General features: G+C 39.1%; 3 protein-coding genes across 3 annotated transcripts in view; 2 read left to right on the top strand and 1 right to left on the bottom strand.

Annotated features, from left to right (window-relative positions):
• Nucleotides 1–8,271, top strand: part of LOC113203645 (cytoplasmic aconitate hydratase) — a gene marked incomplete at its 3' end in the record, with an annotated part of 18,529 nt that overhangs the window by 7,888 nt on the left and 2,370 nt on the right.
• LOC113203720 (ATP synthase subunit e, mitochondrial) lies at nucleotides 713–1,655 on the top strand. Its single transcript, XM_026418540.2, has 3 exons — nucleotides 713–881; nucleotides 1,249–1,405; nucleotides 1,507–1,655. Exons 1-3 carry the CDS (start codon nucleotides 828–830, stop codon nucleotides 1,551–1,553), a joined length of 258 nt encoding a protein of 85 aa, XP_026274325.1. The 5' UTR covers nucleotides 713–827; the 3' UTR covers nucleotides 1,554–1,655.
• On the bottom strand, nucleotides 1,646–6,197 carry LOC113203711 (uncharacterized). The gene is made up of 10 exons (XM_052275510.1): nucleotides 6,029–6,197; nucleotides 5,809–5,938; nucleotides 5,369–5,529; nucleotides 4,428–5,296; nucleotides 4,147–4,337; nucleotides 3,940–4,060; nucleotides 3,573–3,857; nucleotides 3,422–3,496; nucleotides 3,114–3,331; nucleotides 1,646–3,018 (listed from the first exon to the last, which is right to left on the bottom strand). Exons 2-10 carry the CDS (start codon nucleotides 5,847–5,849, stop codon nucleotides 2,673–2,675), a joined length of 2,307 nt encoding a protein of 768 aa, XP_052131470.1. The 5' UTR covers nucleotides 5,850–5,938; nucleotides 6,029–6,197; the 3' UTR covers nucleotides 1,646–2,672.

The raw sequence follows: 8,271 nt of genomic DNA, 5'->3' as shown, positions 1-8,271 counted from the left end.
GGGGGGGGGGGGATAATGGGGCACCTGTTCATGACACATTGCCTCGGTCCGTCCGTCCGTCCGTCCGTCCGTCCGTCCGTCCGTCTGCCCACTGCCCCCCAATAAACACGAAAAACTCACGAGGACATCATATTGACTGAAATGACCAGGTCGTGACATTTTCGTGTTCTCTGGGCCATCCGTACATATTCCAAATTTCATTTTCTTTATACAGCGGAAACTACTATACTAGTATGTGCCCCTGCCCCATTCATATTGTCCGAGAAAAGGGTCATAATGAAGTATGTATGTAATTTCAGAAAAAAAAGAAGAGACGGAGGAAATTATAACGAAGGTGACATAAGAGAACGTGAAAGTGAGAAAACAGTTGGAAAATGCGGATACAGAAAAAGAGGATTGGGGGCGGGGGCGGCGTCACAGACAGGACAGGGGGTTGGGGTTGGGAGTGGAGGGGTGGGGGCGGCGCAACTTGAACAACTTGAAGCTCCGCGCGCGACCGTCCCCCTCCACCACTACCACCCTACAGGGCTAAACTGAACTGGTAAAAAAGGCTGAAGCCTGGAACCTTGTCGTCGAACTCTGATACTTAGTTGAAGAAATCGTGTTCAGGGACATAAGAATTGCAAGCCAAGTAAGTAATGGTTTTTGAAATATTGCCATTGTGGGTGTGGTGGTACAACGTGCGGTCATTTGGTGGTCTGAGCCGGCCAATATCTTATATCTTGGTTCCATCTCGAACGCACCTACTAACCTTCTGCTGTGCTTGAGAAAAGGGGTTCGTTTCAGATCTTCAAACTTGACATAAATTGAACCAACAATCATCCAAAATGGAAGCTGTCGGAGGATTCAAGCCACCAGTCAACGTATCTCCTCTTATCAGAGTAAGATCACTTTCCCTGTCCCCCCTGAAGTTAGACGCCAAAATCTGATAAACAGTGATTTACTACTTGACCTACGATCGTGCCTTTCGGTAGCACTGCCTGTACATAATTATAATTATTTGCGATTGTAATTTCCCTGAAATATTAAACTCGCACGTGTGTGTAAGTAGATTTCTATGCTGTCATTACTGCCCCCCATCAAACACCTGCAGATCATCCCCTTTGCATTGAGGTTAGGTTCCTCCAATTCTTACCTGTCCTTGTCCCATTGAGCATAAACCATCTTATAATTTTCATAAAATATGAAGCCTGTCATAAAATACCATTTTAAGCATTAGTGGTAACGCAGGTCCAATGTTTGTTGCAGTTCTCTAGGTGGAGTCTTCTCTTGGCTGGTATCGGGTATGGAGCTTTGAAGTACAACAGAATAGCAGCCAAAGAAAAGGTTCTTCGTGAAGAAGCTAGGATTGAAGGCGAACGCATGGCTCCAATTCTTAAGGCAGAGAAATTGCGCCTTCAAAAGGGTGAGCATTGTTCATGATTCTCTGAATTGAAAAGAAATTATGTTTCTTCTCCTTTTGTCACTAACACAATGTTATTGTAATCCTCAATATTTTTTTTACAGCTGAGCTTGCTGATCTTGAAAAGCAGGTGGGAGGCCCACTCTCGTAAACATTTTTACTACATTAATGGTCTAATTTACCTGAACACACATGCATTGAAAATTGTAAGCTTATGACTAGGGCAGAAGGAATAAAGAAAAGTAGATCTTAATTTGTTTAATTTTTCTCAATTATAATAAATACATATTCATATATAAGTTAAACCACAGCCAAAGTATTAAATGGATGATATTTATCATGCGGGTACATAGTTACCCTTGAACAAATTTTAAATCAAGAAAATCAAGCAAAGACATTTAATAACAGTGTTGTGAGTCCTTTGGTAATACAAAATAAAATTTTCTGAAAAAATTGATGCACCTTTGAGCCATACGTCCCAAAGATGCATCAACTTTAACTTATTCGCAACAAAGTTACGACTAGTCAACATATCACACCAACATCAGTGCCTTGTAAAGGGATGAAGAAATACAAGATCATACTTGAGCTGCTTAACACGTTCATCAAAATAGTGACACTTGTATAGAAAGTACTAAATATTTTTGGTCTTAGCATTAAATTTTTATCCTGGAAGCAAAATTCCATTTCTGCCACTTAAGTAGACTGAACCTATGTGAAGGAATGGGTTCCCTTTCGAATCTGAAGTGAGGAGGAGGGATAAGTAGATTGTATGCTGATTATAGAACTAAGTTCTCTCAACCAAACTCTTTAAATTTTGAGAATATACACCAAATATTATTCTTATTGCAAAACAATTGTCTCTCTGCTTTTTGATGTTTTCTTTTCTTTTACTGAGAGAAACAGACCAGTAGAGTAATATTGAAACAAATCTTCCACTTAGTTAACTGGAGACTTCCATCATCAAAATCCTTACCATATCAGACTCAGAAGAAAATTACAAGAGGAGAAAAACACCACAAATCACCCAGTAACTGCCAAGTTTAAATAAGTGCATTGAGAGACATTGACGTTTGCACTCACATATAAAAGAAACAATTTATATAGACTATAAACAAAAGATATCTTTCATAAAATTAAAAAAACAAACAAATTTGCATAGGGTTATATGCATTTTCACTTGTCAAATTTTAGTTAAAGCTAAAATTTGAAGAAAAAAAAAAGGGAGGTAAAAGCTTCACTTTAACATAGGAAACAAAAAACAATACTGCTACAATAAATAGGATGTAGTACGATGTTTCCAAGAGGAAATTCTATCCACAGATATACCATGGCCGTCAATTAAGGTCTTCAAAATGTTGTTTTTCTCTTGGGAACAATCCTCTTCTACCACAAGAAGTTTAAGTTGAGGGGTACGCATAGGAATCAATAGAAATGATCGGCCAGAGATTCCCAGTCCCCCATTGAGATCAAGGGTCAATAATTCAGAACAGTGAGTCAAAACTGACTCCACTCCCGTGTCAGTCAACCCACAACACTTGGTAATTGACAGGTGCTTTAATTTCGGACATTTTTCAGCAACTACCTTTACGCAAGCATCAGCTGAAATGTCATCACTGTAACACAAGATAAAATTTCTACTTTATAAACAAGAAAAGTACATCAGTTTTTTTTACTTTTATATTGTTATAGATATTTGATTGCTACTGACCTATTCAATGGAATACTGTCATTCAAGTGGAGACACTGAAGCCCACACAAGTTGCCTGCTTGAAAGGCATGGACAATGTCAACAGTAGTCAATTTTGCATTATGAAGCAATAGCTCCTGAAGCTCTGTTAAACTGCTGATGCCGGCCATGCTTTCACTTGCCAAGCAATTGGCATTATAAACACACAGCTTTTTTAGGTGTGTGCACTTGGAGAGAGCCTGAAGTTTGTAGATAATAAAAGAAGACAATCAGGAAATACAGTTACTATGTATAAAAAGCTAGAGTGTATTTAGAACTTTGTTACTTACAGCAAGTGCTGAGTCACTGATCCCAGCTGCATAGAACTCCAAGGTTGTCAGGCTTTTCCCAGCACTTTGAAAAAGCTTGATAGGCAAGGGGAATGTAATGATTAAGTAATCCGAAAGCACAGATACTACATGAGAGTGAAGTGAGACTCACCAGATTGTAAGCACAAGCCCAGTCATCAATTTTGCCTGGTAGTTGAATTGTCATTGATTTAGGGCCATTATAAATAGAGTTTGAGTGCCACTTATTTTTAAACACTTTCAGATTAGAATTCATAGCTATTTCACTTAGTATTTGAGGTGTGACACTTCGGGAGCTGCTAATGTTTAACTTTTTTAAAGCAGGCATTGTACTCAAGATTTGATAAAATTTTTTGCTTCTGTAGTCTGTACCCTTTAAATTTAAATTGCGTAGTTGAGCTTTCCGTAAGAAGGGATACTGGAAGAAGAAAAAGTAAATTTCTGAGACTGAATTGAAGTTACCAAAACCACAAAACAGCAACAAATTGACTAAATCATACCAAGAATTTAGCTCGCAAAGACTTATTAACTCCATCACTGGGGCGGCATCGAACTAGATTAATGGTTTCCAACCGCTTACAACATTGCTGCAGCACGGGTAGAATGATATCTATATCAATCCTGTAATTGTTGGATAAAAAGTAAAATAAAAAAGCACTGACTAGGGAAACACAAATAGAAAAACAAATGAGACACATATATCTTGCCTGTCTTTGATAGTAATGGACTTGAGCATCGGGGAAAATCTAATACTACCACACACATGTTCAATGGGTATGTCTTGCCCACAGAAAGATAATGTTTGCCATAACATAGGGCTACTTGCTACAGCCAACCATCGATGACAAACCATGGAACAATGCCTGAGAAGCTCTAACTGAGGAAGATATGAAAATATCTGAAAAAGAATTTTATATATCATTCTTTTTGAAGTAATCACTTTTAGTTGGATTAACACATCTTACTAATCTTAAGTTGGTGAACAAACCATGCACAAAATTTCATTAGGAAGACGGTTAATATAAGTATCTTCACCATCAATCTGGCCCTCATTCTTTTTTAAAATAGTCTTCCAAACAGGCAGTGAATCACCATCAATCTGGTCCTCATTATTGCTTGAAACAGGCTTTAATGCTTGAAATGGATCACTATCATTCTGGCACTCATTATAATTTGAAACAGTCTTCAATGCTCGAAGTGGATATGATGATTGCCCAGATCGACATTTAAGAACTTCAGACTCTGCCGTTCCTCCAGAATCATGAAGGGGTAGGCCTTCAAACGGAACCAAACTGCCATGAAAGAATGATACAGATGACTCACAGTTCATCAGGTTATTTGATGTTGAAGGAGAGTGTTTCATTGCTTGGAATTGAGAGGTTGAAGGTAATGCAACTTTGTCTTCACACTTCACAGTTCTGCTAGATCGGCCTGGCAGAGGACACCGCATAACTTTGGGTGCCTGTGCTTCATTCTCATGGATCAAAGGTTCATCTTGTGAGTGCCGTTTTCTGATAGGGTAGTTAGGGACAGCACAACGCATTACTCGAGCAGGATGTGCAGATGCTCCCCCAGGGGCATCACTCGTCGAACTGCTTTCCATAGGAGAGGAAGTTTCTCTAAATCTAGATGGGAGAGGACATCTCATGACTCTAGCTGGCTGCGTTGATGCATCACTCTGACTTGTTGAGTATGGAAAACAGAGATTCTTGCGAGATCGAATGTATGGTGGGCATCGCATAACTCGAGAGGGTTGCAAAGAACCATCACACTGTAATGAGAGGTTCTCTTCTGGTAGAGGTTCTCCTTGAGCACCCTCTGAAGACTCCCCACTACCATTATTGACAGTGTCTGAACCTAAACACAATCTTTGCTTTAAAATACAAACAAAGGAGAAAAGTTAGATTTTAATTTGGAATGTGCACTGACCTGCATCTGTAGCACAATTGGGCTTGACAGTAAGAGCATGAACGTCAGAAATTTTATCCGACACATTCTCCACTTCAAGTGGACAGTCTTGCTGAGGCGGCCTCACAATTTGATTGTCATCAGGCCTCCCACTACATGATGCACCCTGTGCCTCAACACAGCTGAAATGATGAACACAAAATCTTAAATTGGTTTTTGTCACAGTAAGAGGTATGCCAATACAATACATCAGAAGAACAAAATTCCAAGAGCAGGTAAGTGATCAAGAGTTAAAGCGACAATATCATAGCATTAAGGCACGATATTCCCAAGAATATGAGATGAATGAAATGAATGACATTTGGCACCCCAATGGGCACAAGTCTTCAATGACGGAACATGATGCTGGTTTCGAGTGCAGAGGCAACCATTATTGACATAGCGATGTGTAAGATGCTCACCGCAGGTTCCGGGACCGTGTAACCCGCCGCGGAACCATCATCTTCAAGAAAATGTCAGAGTGAAATGATGCTCTCTAGCCCTAACCCCACTGTCAGTGTACAGAGGCTCCGATGGTTACGCCGGCGTTCTCTGTCAAAAAAACAATGCTCTTGACGATAAGCAACGACTTGACACTGCGTCTAGGTCATTTACAGCAAATTAAGGAAGAAAATATCTTACTTTCTGCGAATCAACAAAGCATCTCCACGCATCTAACACAGTGCTTTTGTTGTAAACAACTGAGTCAAAAAGAGTCAAAATGGTCAGAATCACAAATAGAAAAGTAAGATGAGAAATCACGTGTTCTGGCTTGGCAATGTCTCATACCAGAACCGAACTAGATGGATTTCGAAAGAAACAGGGGACTCGGCGCTCGGCACGTCCGCCCGCGCCCCGCGCCGACCCCCGACCCCGACCGGTCCCCAGAACGTCTCGTCGTGGCCCCAGACCCACACTCGAACCAACATGGGGCTGGCCCCAAACGTGGTGGTGGGGGGTAAAGTACATTCTACTCTACGCTTATGAAAAATTAAACGAACGCGGAATGGTGGACCGTGGATCACAACATCACAACAACTCGTTTACTTGGATTATTTTCCCAGTTTTCCTGTTGGAGTTAGGACTTTGCTGTCTGAAATGTAACAACCTGCAAGCGACGTGATTATACGTTGGAATTAAAATTCAGAGTTGTGATAAACCATTTTTTAATTTAAAATAATTCCTACATGATGAAAACAAAGTGATAAAGTTAGCCGAGTTACTTTCCTCTTTAAAGAAAGTATCACAAGTCCTCTAGATGAATTAGCGAAATGTTCTAAATTAATATTATGCTCAACTACATAATATATTTTCTCCCAACAAAACAAACAGAGGGTAACATTTCAGGAAACCATGAACACGGGTACTGTTTTTTTTTATTGACAACCGAAGATAATATTTTAGAGCCTGAAATCATTGTGAACTCAGTATGTGCAAAACGTAAATGAGAAATATTTACAGGTAAACATAAAATGTGCCTTCAAAGTTTGTGTCGAAGCAGTGGGCGTCATTATTGAAAGTCATGTATGGTGGCATTGATAATAACTCCACAATGAAAATCTTATACTAGTCGTTGACCACTAGAATATTAATTTACTGTGCTCATAAATTCTACAATTTAACTTTACTAATACTTTGTAATCTAACTCAAGGGAACACTTTTGCATTCTAGTCTTTGAACGATACAGGGCTTGCTACTAAACTTGCTTTGCCTCGTTGCTTTTGCTCTGCCCAAGTGACGGAGACAGGTCAAAAATATAAAAATATATAAATTGGTGATAGATCATCATTTTGACGTCAAATGATTCTTTTAATTTTTACGACAATTTAGTCATTCTGACATTTTTTCCTGTAAGTTTTAAGTTGGCAGGTGTCATTTGGCTTACTGGCTCGTCATAGTTCCATTTGTAATTGAAAAATAATGAAATTTTATGATGCCTGATTATATATTAGTTTTTGAAAAGATTGAGGTATCTCCTTGATCGAAGAGAAATGTTACAAACATAAACACAATCAATTTCGCAGGTAGTCTAGGACATAGTGGCTGTGTTTTTCTGGTTCAATCAGTTTTAGTCTAAACTATAAAGTCTTCCAAAATGAAAAAATAAACACTTTAAAAACTCAGAAAAATTGTAATTTCACATGATCCTTAATCGGCAAACCCAAGGAATTTGGAACTCTTGATTGTACTGATCCAGGGCACTTACATAATGGGGCACTATGTATAATGGAAACTTACGCTTGTCTTGGTGTCTTTATCACGATAATTTCAGCGTATGGTATGCCATAAAACGAAATATTTACACTTTTTCAAGACCCTCGTGGGAATTCAGCCCAATAAATTGGTTATTCTGGGTTCAATGTACATGACTGCCATGCATGGCGCCTTAGGGGAAGAATGGGTAGGCAACCCGCACAGCAGTATACCATACTTTTAAAATGATATTTGCGGTAAAACTATTTGACCTACAAAGAATATTATAAAGTTGAAAGTGACAATAATTTGTTCCTTTATCGTTTCATAAAAGTTTCAGAACCGCATTCTTTGTCATATCTGAGTTTCATCGAAAAGTCACTTTCGGGCTTTCAAGTCGAGGGAAGGATGTGCTCTGGGCATAGGGGTGACGAGGTGGCCGAACAGAAAACTGTTTTTGACAACCATTGGGTGCACATATGTGCAATTAAGTTTATTTGATAGGATTTTTGAATTGAAAAATGTTGTTGTTGAACTATTTTTGTGTCAGAACTATAGTTTGGGCGTAAATTGCCTGCAAACCCGAGAAAAGGGTGTCCTCGGGTGGGTGTTTTTATGAGTTTTCTTGGCCAATTTTGATGTTTTTGGGGTCAAATTTGGTGAATCATCATATTACAACAACCTCCACCGA

Source organism: Frankliniella occidentalis, unplaced genomic scaffold (genome assembly GCF_000697945.3).
Source record: "Frankliniella occidentalis isolate FOCC.00 unplaced genomic scaffold, Focc_3.1 Scaffold651, whole genome shotgun sequence".
Taxonomy (NCBI): Eukaryota; Metazoa; Arthropoda; class Insecta; order Thysanoptera; family Thripidae; genus Frankliniella; species Frankliniella occidentalis.
This window is presented reverse-complemented; position numbering and strand designations above follow the sequence as displayed.

Excerpts from the sequence above, each read along its gene's own strand:
- LOC113203711 (XM_052275510.1), bottom strand. The coding sequence starts at position 5,849 with ATGATGGTTCCGCGGCGGGTTACACGGTCCCGGAACCTGCG. Across the intron at positions 5,297-5,368 it reads CAATTGTGCTACAGATGCAG|GTTCAGACACTGTCAATAAT; the intron begins GTCAGTGCACAT and ends GATTGTGTTTAG. Across the intron at positions 4,338-4,427 it reads CTAATGAAATTTTGTGCATG|ATATTTTCATATCTTCCTCA; the intron begins GTTTGTTCACCA and ends ATTCTTTTTCAG.
- LOC113203720 (XM_026418540.2), top strand. The coding sequence starts at position 828 with ATGGAAGCTGTCGGAGGATTCAAGCCACCAGTCAACGTATCTCCTCTT. Across the intron at positions 882-1,248 it reads ACGTATCTCCTCTTATCAGA|TTCTCTAGGTGGAGTCTTCT; the intron begins GTAAGATCACTT and ends TGTTTGTTGCAG. Across the intron at positions 1,406-1,506 it reads GAAATTGCGCCTTCAAAAGG|CTGAGCTTGCTGATCTTGAA; the intron begins GTGAGCATTGTT and ends TTTTTTTTACAG.